The following is a 14,892-nucleotide window of genomic DNA, read 5'->3' on the forward strand; positions in this document are numbered from 1 at the left end:
TCAACTCATTGACTATCACAAGGCTGGTAATATTTTTCAGCCTTCTATTTGTAACTTGTAAATGTTATCGAATGACTGGAATCTCAAACTGCAGTGCCAGATATGAAATTTTTGCATAGCCAGTTGGACGTGATATGACACCATCACATATCATAACAGTCATTTGAAGATGGATATTGGAGAAGGCAAAATGACATTGAACTAAAACATCTGCATAATCATATTGATACAAGGCAACCAAATGAAGGGAATGAGAGAGCAAAAATTCTCTGTAAAAGTGAATTTTTATTTGTTACATTACTTTTCATGTTCCAGATTCAATTTTCAGCTTATTTGTTAGAAATCATAAAACATGCAATTTGTGAAAAAGCAATAAATAAATAGGCAATATTTTTAGAAATAGCTAGGAAAAATGTTAATACAGAAATGAGTTATAATTTAGTTTCATTCTACACATTAAAATAAATTTAATACATATCCTAAATGTATAAGAAAAAAATCAAAAAATTGAATGAAACATGCATTGTCTCCCATAAACCAAAATAAACTGTAATAAATATTGTATCTGACAGTCACACAAATTTGGTTTCAAGTACCAAAAAAACTTAAAAGTCACAAGATGCACAGTACCGTCAGAAGCATAAATAAAATTAGTACTCATTGTATTGCACAGCTAGCAGACAAGCAAGGATTCATCATCACTGGCTTCATTCTTCAGTGTTGCTTCCAGACACGCATTGGGTACTTGGGCCGTATGTACAATCCCACAGTGCTCACAAGGCCCATCTCTACTGCTAGACTGTTCTCTATCAGGCATTAAAGCAGAGTGCTGTCTGATTCCTTGCACACTTCTAGGGCTTGGTTCACCAACAGGTCTGCAGCAGCCCCTCATGTCAATGTCTGATGCTGGATCAGAAATTGGAATTAATAATTCAACATCATCATCGTCGTCATCTTCTCTTCCACTCACTCTAGTATCAAGCTGTCGCAAGGGACTCTGGTTCTGACGAGATGAACTAGATCTCCCAATGGAAAATCTCATCCATCGCAAACTCTGAGTCACTCTGCTCAGTGCACTGGTCAACTGCTGTCTGGCTGGACTAATGCTGGGCTGCTCTGAGGTTTCCAATTGTGAGGTAGGTACTTCTGCAGCCGTATTTATATGGTAACCAGATGAAATTCCACTTGCTCCTACAACAACTTCTACTGCTGCGGTGGGTGCAACCTTTTGAGGTAGAGGGACGACAAGCCCACCAACAGCGCCAGGTATATCTCTCCGCTCACTGTCTCGATCTGCATCATCAGATTCAAATGTCATAAGTCTACGGTGTAGACTTTCTGATTCCCTTGTAACATTTTGCTCACCGGTAGGATCATCTCTATCTGTTGACACAAGCGCTAGAGACCCCGAATTCCTGGATCTTGTGAAACTGAAGATGCGATTCCATAAGTTAGATCGACTACTAGATGCAGAAGATCGAATGGAGGTTAGTCCAAGTTGTGACCTTACTGCTAATCGGAGGTTTTCCAAAATGGATGCCTAAAATTTAAATAAACAATATTAGGTTTAGCAGTATATTCAAACTTTAATTGTTTTGGTTCATTGTACCACTCAGAATCTTCCAGACATTTTAAATTAGAGTGAAAAGTAGCAATTAAGGCTGCCTAAAAAAATTGGGTAGCTATTTGCAAAAAAACACAAAAACAGTAATTTATATTGGTCTGCTGAATGAAAAGCAAAAGGGGGTACAGAACAAAATTATGTAAACATTCTCAATGATGGTCTCCTCCTACGATGTTATTTATGCCACGCCAATTGCATTCTGATTTTCTTTCAGCAATTCCTATCTCCCTCTCACACACATTAAAAGCACTGATCAATCTTCCCTTCCACTCAGGTACCCACCCACTGATCTGACACAGTTCAAAGCTGCCTTCAAAATTAAATTAACGCAGATCTTTTAAGGTTCAGTGGAAAAACAAAGTGGACCTTAACCATATCGAGGTTATGTGCGTCCATGTTATAAAATTTAATTCATTTGTCTTTAGTACTACCAGTTTTAGTGATGGCTTTCTAAGGGTAAGCTGATTGTTACAGTCAAAGTGCAAATGATGGGTGAGGTGAGTTATTACAATTGCACAAATCATTAATATTTTTAAATACAAGACTTAAAAGAAAATGCTTGAAAAAATAACAAAATACAACTTCAAACTGTTTTTCCAGTTTTCAATTTTTAAATTCCTTTAATTGTTGAACTAAACAATCCTTCATAAAACAGCTTTGTTTCCTTTACAAAGAACAAAACTACATTGTTTACACTGTTGTGTGGCATTCATTTGATCAAGACTGTTAGCTCTGCATCTTATTTAAATTATTTTTCACTTGTAACATTGTGAATAAAATTAAAATAGAAAAGCAATACAAGTACACCAAAAAATTAATAGGGAAACTGGAAGAAAATGACAAATAAGAGATGTGTGGCCTTGAAGAAGCAACAATATAAACTCTCCACTGTAAATACTGAACTTAATTTGGATAGTTTCAAAACTGATCCCAATACTCTACATAGTCTATATTACCCACTTGCAGGGGTGAAAGCAGCTAAAGATTGAGTTTTCTTTTTAAAGAAAGAATTAAAATAGGTTTAACAAATTATTTTATGTAAACTTGTTGCTGAATCAGAATAGCAAGCATTTTAACAAAAAAAATCTATACAGATTTGTTTTGTGCTTGTATAGCTCAGTCTTTTTAAATATTAACTTTCTTCCCCTTTTACCTTGGTTATACGGCATGCTATGTTCTACCAAACCAGAGTTTGCCACATGAAATCTTGGGAAATGGTATGCTAAGCCATATTATCACATTCCCATCCCTCCTTAGTCCACCATAGCATTCTGGCATCTGAAATCTTAACTATTCTGATGCAATTAAATGGTGAAAGGGACAGGGGTAAAGAAAATCACCTAATTTCATTTTCTTTACGAGCACTAATACCAGGATTTCCAAGGAATGGTGACAGTAGACCCGAAGAAGGCAAGGCAAGGTTAGAATGGGCCAAGTAATGCTAGTATCACTTCTATTCATAGCCATCATTAAAAAAGAAACAGCATGATGGCTTCCACCCCAAGAAATAATTGTGAATTTAAAAACTAAAAGTTAATTTTTTAAAAAATCAACCATTATCCCACCCGTCACTAACATGCCTTTTAGTCAATCTACACAATAGCTTACCTTCATTATGCAATATTTTGTCAAGCAGCACCCACTTCAATAAAAATAAAAATCATTTTTTCCCCTAGGACCCAATTCCCAACATGCTGGACCCTTATAATATTCCTCAATCAGCACAAAACATTTGCTTCCATACAGCACTTCTGTATCCTTAGAAAGCAGACATTTGCTCCTTCCCCAACCTTTTCTCACCTCCAGAACATACCAAACTTTCCAAAATCCCACCCAGATTTCATTCTGTCCCCATTACTTAAAGAAACAGAATACTACAGCACAGAGACAGTCCCTTCAGCTCATCTAGTCCATACTGATCTCATCTTCTGTCTAGTCCCATGTAACTGGATAATATCCTTCCAAATCCCTCCCATCTATATCGACTTATCCAAACTTCTCATAAATGTTACAATTGAATCTGCATCTATCGCTTCCACTGGCAGCTCATTCCACATTCACATTCTCCTGAGTGAAGATTCCCCTCAAATTTTCCTTCAATATTTCACCTTTCACCCTAAACACCTGACCTCTAGTTCAAATCTTACTCATCCTGAGGGGGAAAAGCCTGCATGCATTCACCCTATCTATATCCCTTAATTTTGTACACCTCTATCAAATCTCCCCTCATTCTCCTATTTTCTACGGAATGAAGTCCTAACCTAGTCAACCTTTCCCTGCAACTCAGATCAAGTCCCATCCTTATAAATTTTCTCTGCACTCTTTCAAGCTTGCTTATATTTTTCCTGTAGGTTGGTAAGCAGAACTGCACACAATACTGCAAACCAGGCCTCACCAACAACTTGTACAACTTCAACACAACATCCCAACTCCTGTCTCAATGCTCTGATTTATTAAGGTCAATGTGCTAAAGAGGTCTCTATATGACCATATCTACCTGTATCTCTATTTTCAGGTTCCTTTGTTCTACTGCATACCTCAGACCCCTACCATTCACCATCTTACCCTGGTTTGTCATCCCAATGTGCAACACCCCAGACCTATCTGCATTAAATTCAATATGACACTTTTAAGCCCATTTTCCTAGCTGGTCAACATCAGGCTGCAAGCTTTGATCACCTTTCTCATTGTCCACTACACAAAAGGGTCCTGCCAAAGGATTTTGACCCGAAACATCAAATATACTCTTTTCCATAGATGCTGCCTGACCTGCTGAGTTCTTCCAGCAATTTTTGTGTGTTGCTGACTATCCCTAAAAAGGCTCACTCTACCCTATACTTATACATGCTGTGCGTTAGAATACCTTCTAATAATTTACCTACAACTGACATCAGGTTCACCAGCCGATAATTTCCCAACTCATTCTTAGAGCCATTCTTAAACAATGGAACAATATTAGTTATCAAGTCTTTGGCACCTCACCCATGGCTAGAGACGGTTTAAATATCTCTGCAGGAGTCCTCGCAATTCCTACACTAGCCTCCCACATGATCTGACAGATCACCTTGCAAGGTCCTGGGGATTTACCCACCCTAATTCACCTAAAAACAGCCAGCACCTCTGGCAAGTATTTAAAGGTTGCATGGATGAACTACAACAATTGTTCATCCCAGTTTGGCAAAAGAATAAATCAAGGAAGGTAGTGCACCCGTGGCTGACAAGAGAAATTAGGGATAGTATCAATTCCAAAGAAGAAGCATACAAATTAGCCACAGAAAGTGGCTCACCTGAGGACTGGGAGAAATTCAGAGTTCAGCAGAGGAGGACAAAGGGCTTAATTAGGAAGGGGGAAAAAGATTATGAGAGAAAACTGGCAGGGAACATAAAAATGGACCGTAAAAGCTTTTATAGATATGTAAAAAGAAAAAGACTGGTAAAGACAAATGTAGGTCCCCTGCAGACAGAAACAGGTGAATTGATTATGGGGAGCAAGGACATGGCAGACCAATTGAATAATTACTTTGGTTCTGTCTTCACTAAGGAGGACATAAATAATCTTCCAGAAATAGTAGGGGACAGAGGGTCCAGTGAGGTGGAGGAACTGAGCGGAATACATGTTAGTAGGGAAGTGGTGTTAGGTAAATTGAAGGGATTGAAGGCAGATAAATCCCCAGGGCCAGATGGTCTGCATCCCAGAGTGCTTAAGGAAGTAGCCCAAGAAATAGTGGATGCATTAGTGATAATTTTTCAAAACTCGTTAGATTCTGGACTAGTTCCTGAGGATTAGAGGGTGGCTAATGTAACTCCACTTTTTAAAAAAGGAGGGAGAGAGAAACCGGGGAATTATAGACCGGTTAGCCTAACGTCGGTGGTGGGGAAACTGCTGGAGTCAGTTATCAAGGATGTGATAACAGCACATTTGGAAAGCGGTGAAATGATCGGACAAAGTCAGCATGGATTTGTGAAAGGAAAATCATGTCTGACGAATCTCAGAATTTTTTGAGGATGTAACTAGTAGAGTGGATAGGGGAGAACCAGTGGATGTGGTATATTTGGATTTTCAGAAGGCTTTTGACAAGGTCCCACACAGGAGATTAGTGTGCAAACTTAAAGCACATGGTATTGGGGATAAGGTATTGGTGTGGGTGGAGAATTGGTTAGCAGACAGGAAGCAAAGAGTGGGAATCAACGGGACCTTTTCAGAATGGCAGGCGGTGACTAGTGGGGTACCGCAAGGCTCAGTGCTGGGACCCCAGTTGTTTACAATATATATTAATGACTTGGATGAGGGAATTAAATGCAGCATCTCCAAGTTTGCGGATGACATGAAGCTGGGTGGCAGTGTTAGCTGTGAGGAGGATGCCAAGAGGATGCAGGATGACTTGGATAGGTTAGGTGAGTGGGCAAATTCATGGCAGATGCAATTTAATGTGGATACATGTGAAGTTGTCCACTTTGGTGGCAAAAATAGGAAAACAGATTATTATCTGAATGGTGGCCGATTAGGAAAAGGGGAGGTGCAACGAGACCTGGGTGTCATTATACACCAGTCATTGAAAGTGGGCATGCAGGTACAGCAGGCGGTGAAAAAGGCGAATGGTATGCTGGCATTTATAGCGAGAGGATTCAAGTACAGGAGCAGGGAGGTACTACTGCAGTTGTACAAGGCCTTGGTGAGAGCACACCTGGAGTATTGTGTGCAGTTTTGGTCCCCTAATCTGAGGAAAGACATCCTTGCCATAGAGGGAGTACAAAGAAGGTTCACCAGATTGATTCCTGGGATGGCAGGACTTTCATATGAAGAAAGACTGGATGAACTGGGCTTGTACTCGTTGGAATTTAGAAGATTGAGGGGGGATCTGATTGAAACGTATAAGATCCTAAAGGGATTGGACAGGCTAGATGCAGGAAGATTGTTCCCGATGTTGGGGAAGTCTAGAACGAGGGGCCACAGTTTGAGGATAGAGGGGAAGCCTTTTAGGACCGAGATTAGGAAAAACTTCTTCACACAGAGAGTGGTGAATCTGTGGAATTCTCTGCCACAGGAAACAGTTGAGGCCAGTTCATTGGCTATATTTAAGAGGGAGTTAGATATGGCCCTTGTGGCTACGGGGGTCAGGGGGTATGGAGGGAAGGCTGGGGCGGGGTTCTGAGTTGGATGATCAGCCATGATCATTATAAATGGCGTTGCAAGCTCGAAGGGCCGAATGGCCTACTCCTGCACCTATTTTCTATGTTTCTATGTTTCTGTAATCCAGATATGGTCTATGTTCTGTTTTGCTTTAGCTCTATAGTCTATGCATCAGTCTTCTAAGTAAAAAAAAATCTCCCCGTTTTTTTCGACTCCATGCATAGATAACCACACTGATCTTCAAGATGACCAATTTTGCTCCCTGCTCTCCTCCGGCTCTTAATATAGATATTGAAACTACTGAGATTCTCTTTCACCTTGTCTGCAAGGGTTAAAAGTGTCCTCTGTTAACTCTCCTGGTTTGTCTCAAGTGTTCGCTTGCATTTCTTATACTCAAGTTCCTCAATTGATCCTAACTGCAAATGCGTCTTCCTCTTTTTCTTTACCAGGGCCTCAATGTCCCTGAATAACCAAGGGTCCCTAAACTTGTTAGCCTTGCCTTTTTACTCTAACAATAACTTACCAATTCTGTGCTCTTAGTTATTCATTTTTGAAAGCCTCCCAGTTATCAAGCATCTTTTTGCTGAATCATGCCTGCCAAATCCTTTCTGACGTCATCAAAATTGGCCTGATTCCAACTTAGAATCTCAACCCAAGGATCAGTCCTATACTTCACTAATTGAATTATGACCACTAGATCCAAAGTGTTCCCCCAAAACAGTTCTCTGTCACTTGCCTTACTCGTGCCCTTAGAGGAGTAACAGAAATCCAATATCATGCTCTCTCTAGTTGGGACCTCCACATTGAAATAGGAAGCTTTCCTCAACATATTTCACAGACTCTATCCCATCTAATCCTTCTATTTCTCCTAGATTTGTTTGGTTTTTAATTGCCATTCCATTATCCAGCTTAGTATGATTTGATGGCTGTATTTGGTCTAGTTATCTGGTGTTCAAAGTGACAGGAAATGGGCTAGATTTATTAACAATATTGACAGGTTTTCATTTTATAATAGTGCCTGCAATCTACAACCTCCTTATCTGAGTTCCTTTCATAATCGATGTTTGATCGATGTCTCCCTCCATGGCCCAACCTTTACCCAATATCAAAGCATCTGTATGCAGCACAGTGATAGGTTCAGACAATGGGTATGTAACATCACAAACCAGATATTTGCTAATATATAGTGCTAATCACTTTATTTTCACATTACCACATGTCGGTATAGTCACTTATAATGTTGAAAGCACAACAGTTAATTTGAGATTTTACATGAGAGCATTCGGTTATTGAATGGATAATATCTGATTAATGCTGGATTAACTTCCTCTGATGCACTGGACTGTCAAACTAATTTTCTTTATTCACAAGATATCTGGATGATTTAAACCTGTAACTTGCCCATTCAGAAGGAAAATTAATTTGCAGAAGAGAAATGGTATTAAAAGGCAATACAAACCTAAATGGTTGCCTCCTGTACTATAACAATTCTATGATTCCAAGCTACCTCCTGGCACTAGCTCAAAATCTTTCAAATTAATCCTGACATCAAGTGGGAGAAGCTAAACCAATAGCTGAAGCCAATATTACAGATCCCTTGGAGTACAGATGCAGGGTTTCAACCCGAAACGTCAACAATTCCTTTTCTCCCACTAAGTTCTTCCAGCAGACTGTTTATGACTCAATGATCCCTTTCTTGGGAATGTAATAAATCTTCCCCTGACCAAATCCATGTTTGAAGTAGGGGTTAAGCCAATTCAGAATGATCTTAGTTTGCCAATGACTTTTCCCCCCTCAGCCTTATGACCAATTTTATCATGCTGTCGGCATCCGTAACACCCAGGTGGGAAACTAAGCAAGCTAGTAGAAACAAGCACTACCCAGTTATTGAATTATTAACATGACCATGCTATAACACCCCAACTCCAATTCACATGCAAATAAAGCCACTCATTGATAACTCTCTTATATCCGAAATCCTCCTCTATCTCATCATCAGTTTTATCCTAAACCTATAATCAGGATGCAACCAACCCCTGATGGGGTTGCGATAACTAGTATAGGTAACTAGCAATAAGAACAGTGACTAACTACATAGTCATTAGGCAAAGCAAAGATCTAGTGAAAAAAAAACTTGGTTCCAGTGATGCTTCCTAGGATTACAAATAAGATCATGATTCATATTATTAGAATCAAAGGTAGGCTTTTATAGCCTTTAATTTTATTCATATACATTATCATAACTGAAACAGCACAGCTTACAGCTGCAGTGTGTAAATACAAATAAGAATCAGTTAAGATATTACCTGACTTGATGAACACACTGGGAAATCTTCCACTGGAGGAATCAAGCCTTGTGCAATCAACTGACCATAGGATGGTGGAGCCTCCCTTCGTAGTAGTTCTGCTTCAACTCTTGATAAATGGGTTTCAAAAGACCTTACAAACATAATAAAAAAATAACAACTGAGTTCTTCTCAAAGTGGCACAAAAAAGCAGCAGTTACAGATCAGTTCTCAGAATCATATTTATTGTCATTGACATAAATCATAAAATTTGTTGTTTTATGACTGCAGTACAGTGCAGGAATGACAAATTACTACAAGTTACAATAAGAATAAATAAATATTGCAAAAGAGGAATTGTGAGGTAATGTTCATGGGTTCTTCAGAAGCTCTTCCTATAACATCAAATGAGGGCCTTCAGGATGTTTACCATGATGGTATGAGAAGAAGGCATGTCCTGGATGGTGAGTCCTTAATGAAAGATGCCGCTCGGTCTACAACCATCTGAAGCCTCTTACAATCCTGTGCTCTGGCGGCTCCATACTAGACAGTAATGCAACTAGTTAGAATGCTCTCCACAATACAGCTGAGGAAATTTTCTAGTCTTTGTGACATACCAAATCTCCTCAAATTCCTAATGAAGAATAACTGCTGGCATACCTTCATCCTGATTGTATCAATATGGCAGGTCTAGCATAGATCTTAAGGTTGTTATAGCCAGGAGTTAAGCTCCCACTACCTATTAAATGCTCCCATGGCATGCACCACAAATAGCCTCTGACAACCAAGTCTACCTCATGGCTTTCACATGTGGCTTAACTACTATTCCCAGCAGAACCGTTTCTACTGATAGAAGGGGCAAAGGCGGGTTACTGGCGCCTTAAAACCAGTTCCTTTGGATAAATGAGGCTCGTCAGCCATGGTTGGCAGCTCAGCTAGAAGGAAAACTCTGATCTCAAACCTCCAGTGCCTTGCAGTGATACCCACTCATGGGGAGGGCTTCAGGAGTAAGCCCTGAGGGAAAAATCTGAAGCTGGAGTCCCTAAGGCAGTCCTACGTTGAGTTCAAAACTAAGTGGCAAATTCCTGCAAAGCTGCTGGCACCAAACTGTATCAGTCTCTGCTGTTCCTTTGGGTTCATCAGATGCATGGAGAAGGGAAGATAGCTACATGGGCAAAGGCTTGCTTTCCATATTGTACTGCCCAGGCTTGCACATCTACATAGCTACCATGCAACATCCACGGTCAACCTTGACTGACGGAGGCCTCACTCAGCATAGACATTGACCTTTTCCACTGAAGACTGGTGCATGTTTTTCCAACTTCTCTTTCCTAACATCCATAAATCAGTTGTTGGTTTTGGTCTCGCTAACATGAAATGCAAGGTTATTGTTGCAACACTACTTGACCAGCTGATCTTATTTGCTCCTGCACACTGTATAGCCATTGAGATTCTGCCAACAACAGTGGATAGGGCGTTTGAGCCATCTTTGAGGTGCACCCATGTTGATTACTAGTGAGGAGGAAGTTTTATGACTGATTTGCACCAACTATGGTCCCCAGATGAGGAAGTCAAGGATCCATTTGCAGAAGGAGGCACAGATTTTGAAGCTTGTTGATTAATATTGAGGGGATGATTGTGTTAAACACTGAGTTTTAATCAATAAGCATCAGCCTGATGTAGGTATTGCTTATGTACAGGTGGTCCAAAGCCCAGTGGAGAGCCAGTGTGATTGCATCCAATGTAGACCTGTCGTGGCAATAGGCAAATTGTAGTGTGTCCAGGCCTTTGCTTAGAAAGGAGCAAATACTAACAATCGACATCTCAAAGCACTTCATCACAGTAAGGGTGACAGCTACTGGGTGATAGTCTTGAGGAAGTTCACCACGTTCCTCCTGAGCACCGTGAGGGCTCATCCTCTTGAAGGATGTTCTGGCATCAGCTTCTGAGACAAAGATCATAGAGGAACCTGGGGCTGTGCTGGAGCATTGATGATAAAAGTCCCCATCCCTTTTAATGTCTACATTTACTGAGAGGTAGCTCTGAACTTAGAGTGTGTCTAGTTCAGGTCTTTTATCATTGGAGGATGGTTTTGCACCACTGTAGCAAGGTTAGTAGACAGTAGTTGGTTTGTTTTGCAGATGTGAAATGCAAGGCTCATTATACTAGTCAATGGCTTGCAGATAGTGTCAGTAACCTTGGATCTAGACAAGAACATTCACATAGGCTGAACAATGTCCAATTTATCCTGTAGATTAGCTCCCTTTCAGCACAAAGCTTATTGGAGGTGATAGGCAACATTACAGCACGTTAAGAAATAATGTAAGTAGTATAAGAAATAAAGTGGATGAGCTTGAGGCTCAGCTGGAAATTGGCAAGTATGATGTTGTGGGAATAACAGAGACATGGCTGCAAGAGGACCAGGGCTGGGAAATGAATATTCAGAACATACATCCTGTTGAAAGGACAGACAGGTGGGCAGAGGGGGTGGGGTGGAGTGGCTCTGTTGGTGAGGAATGAAATCAGTCCCTTGCGAGAGGGGACATAGAATCAGGAGATGTAGAGTCAGTATGGATAGAACTGAGAAACTGTAAGGGCAAAAAGACTCTGATGGGAGTCATCTACAGGCCCCCAAACAGTAGCCTGGGTATAGGGTGCAAGTTAAACCAAGAGTTAAAATTGGCATGTCGCAAAGGTAATTCTACAGTTGTTATGGGGGATTTTAACATGCAGGTAGACTGGGAAAATCAGGTTTATACTGGACCCCAGGAAAGAGGGTTTGTGGAATGCCTCAGAGATGGATTCTTAGAGCAGCTTGTATTAGAGCCTACCAGGGAGAAGGCAATTCTGGATTTAGTGTTGTGTAATGAGTCAGACTTAATAACGGAACTCAAGGTAAAGGAGCTATTAGGAGGTAGTGACCATAATATGATAAGTTTTAATCTACAATTTGAGAGGGAGAAGGGAAGATCGGAAGTGTCAGTATTACAATTGAACAAAGGGGACTATGGACACATGAGGGAGGAGCTGGCAAAAGTTGACTGGAAAGATACCCTAGCAGGGATGACAGTGGAACAACAATGGCAGGTATTTCTGGGAATAATACAGAGATGCAGGATCAGTTCATTCCAAAGAGGAAGAAAAGTTCTAAGGGGAGTAAAGGGCGACTGTGGATGACAAGGGAGGTCAAGGACAGTATAAAAATAAGAGAGAGGAGGTACAACATAGCAAGGATGAGTGGGAAGCCAGAGGATTGGGAGACTTTTAAGGAGCAACAGATAACTAAAAAGGGGGAAAGATGAGGTACGAAGGTAAGCTAGCCAAAAATATAAAGGAGGATAATAAAAGCTTCTTTAGATATGTGAAGAGGAAAAAAAATTAGTTAAGATGAAAGTTGGGCCCTGGAAGACAGAAACGGGTGAAATTATTATGGGGAACAAGGAAATGGCAGATGAGCTGAACAGGTACTTTGGATCTGTCTTCACTGGAGAAGACACAAACAATCTCCCGGATGTAATAGTGGCCAGAGGACCTAGGGTAACAGAGGAACTGAAGGAAATTCACATCAGGCATAAAATGGTGTTGGGTAAAATGTTGGGACTGAAGGGTGATAAATCCCCAGGGCCTGATGGTCTGCATCCCAGGGTACTTAAGGAGGTGGCTCTAGAAATCGTGGACCCATTGGTAATCATTTTCCAATGTTCTACAGATTCAGGATCAGCTCCTGCGGATTGGAGGGTGGCTAATGTTGTCTCACTTTTTGAGAAAGGAGGGAGAGAGAAAACAGACCAGTTAGTCTGACATCAGTGGTGGGGAAGATGCTGGAATCAATTATAAAATATGTAATAGCGGCATATTTGGATAGCAGTGGCAGGATAGGTCTGAGTCATCATGGATATACCAAAGGGAAATCATGCTCCACTAATCTTCTGAAATTTTTTGAGAATATAACTATGAAAATGGACATGGGAAAGCCAGTGGATGTAGTGTACCTGGACTTTCAGAAAGCCTTTGTTAAGGTCCCACATAGGAGGTTAGTGTGTAAAATTAGAGCAAATGGTATTGGGGGTAGGGTACTGACATGGATAGAAAATTGGTTGGCAGACAGGAAACAAAGAGTAGGGATTAATGGGTCCTTTTCAGAATGGCAGGCAATGACTAGTGGGGTACCGCAAGGCTCGGTGCTGGGACCGCAGCTATTTACAATATACATTAATGATTTAGATAAAGGGATTAAAAGTAACATTAGCAAATTTGCAGATGACACAAAGCAGGGTAGCAGTGTGAAATGTGAGGAGGATGTTATGAGAATGCAGGGTGATTTGGACAGGTTGGGTGAGTGGGCAGATGCATGGCAGATGCAGTTTAATGTGGATAAATGTGAGGTTATCCACTTTGGTAGCAAAAACAGGAAGGCAGATTACTATCTGAATGGTGTCAAGTTAGGAAAAGGGAAGTACAACGAGATCTAGGGGTCCTTGTTCATCAGTCACTGAAAGTAAGCATGCAGGTACAGCAGGCAGTGAAGAAAGCTAATGGCATGCTGGCCTTCATAACAAGGGGAACTGAGTATAGGAGCAAAGAGGTCCTTCTGCAGTTGTACAGGGCCCTGATGAGACCACACCTGGAATATTGTGTAGTGTTTTGGTCTCCAAATTTGAGGAAGGACATTCTAGCTATTGAGGGAGTGCAGCGTAGGTTCACGAGGTTAATTCCCGGGATGGAGGGACTGTCATATGTTGAAAGAATGGAGCAACTGGGGTTGTATACACTGGAATTTAGAAGGATGAGAGGGGATCTGATTGAAACATATAAGATTATTAAGGGATTGGACATGCTTGAGGCAGGAAACGTGTTCCCGATGTTGGGGGAGTCCAGAACCAGAGGCCACAGTTTAAGAATAAGGGGTAGACAATTTAGAACGGAGTGGAGGAAAAACTTTTTCACACAGAGGGTTGTGGTTCTGTGGAATGCTCTGCCTCAGAAGACAATGGAGGCCAGTTCTCTGGATTCTTTCAAAAAAGAGTTAGATAGAGCTCTTAAAGATAGCGGAGTGAAGGAATATGGGGAGAAGGCACAGGAAAAGGGAACTGATTGTGGATGATCAGCCATGATCACAGTGAATGGTGGTGCTGGCTCGAAGGGCCGAATGGCCTACTCCTGCACCTATTGTCTATTAGACTGCAAGGAACACTGGAGCAGTGACACTGCCTTGCCTGATACCCGACTGCACAGTGACTGATCTTGCATAACTGTCATGAAACAAATTTCTTATACACAAGGCCATATAATCCCTCAAGCCTGCCTCTGCAATTCACTATGATCATGACCAATGTGCCTAAACCTCAGTTCCCCAACCTTTCAAAATTTTATCTACTTCCTCTTTAAATATCTCTGGTGATCTATCCAGACTCCATCTGGGGTACAGAATTCCAGAGGTTCACCAGTCTGTGAGAAAACAATCTCATGGACTTCCACTTGTCACAATCCCCCTTGCTAAGACTCTCCCAGCAGTAGGAACATAACATCGTAGTTCCCATCATGCCCCCATTAAGATTTTATCTTACTAAGACAGCACTCCTCATCCTTTGAAAATCCAAAGAATACAAGTCTAACCAGTATCAGTTGTTCCTGATAGGACAACTCTTCAGGATAGGAATTGGCATATTGAATCTCTTCCAAACTGCCTCCAATGCTTGTATGCTTAAATTGCAATAATACAGTATTTAATTATTAGAAATCCTGACTTGGTACCCAGTACATTCATTAGTCAATTAAGTCCTCATCATCACACATCTGACTGTTTACAAGGTCAGTCTTGCCTTGCTGGGCGTGAGGGTCAGAGCTGGAGA

The 14,892-nt window shown here is 41.0% G+C and overlaps 1 protein-coding gene across 2 annotated transcripts in view; it reads right to left on the reverse strand.

The window, feature by feature from the left end:
- Positions 1 to 366: 366 nt before the first annotated feature.
- The window catches only part of lrp12 (low density lipoprotein receptor-related protein 12), an 85,461-nt gene continuing 70,935 nt past the window's right edge, over positions 367 to 14,892 (reverse strand). For both annotated transcript variants that reach the window (XM_072262969.1, XM_072262960.1), the window contains 2 exons: positions 9,062 to 9,194; positions 367 to 1,540 (listed from right to left, as the gene is read on the reverse strand). In XM_072262969.1, the coding sequence (XP_072119070.1) occupies positions 674 to 1,540; positions 9,062 to 9,194 (1,000 nt within the window). In that variant the 3' untranslated portion in view covers positions 367 to 673. The remainder of the gene's footprint in view (positions 1,541 to 9,061; positions 9,195 to 14,892) is intronic.

This window comes from Mobula birostris, chromosome 1 (genome assembly GCF_030028105.1).
Source record: "Mobula birostris isolate sMobBir1 chromosome 1, sMobBir1.hap1, whole genome shotgun sequence".
NCBI lineage: Eukaryota > Metazoa > Chordata > Chondrichthyes > Myliobatiformes > Myliobatidae > Mobula > Mobula birostris.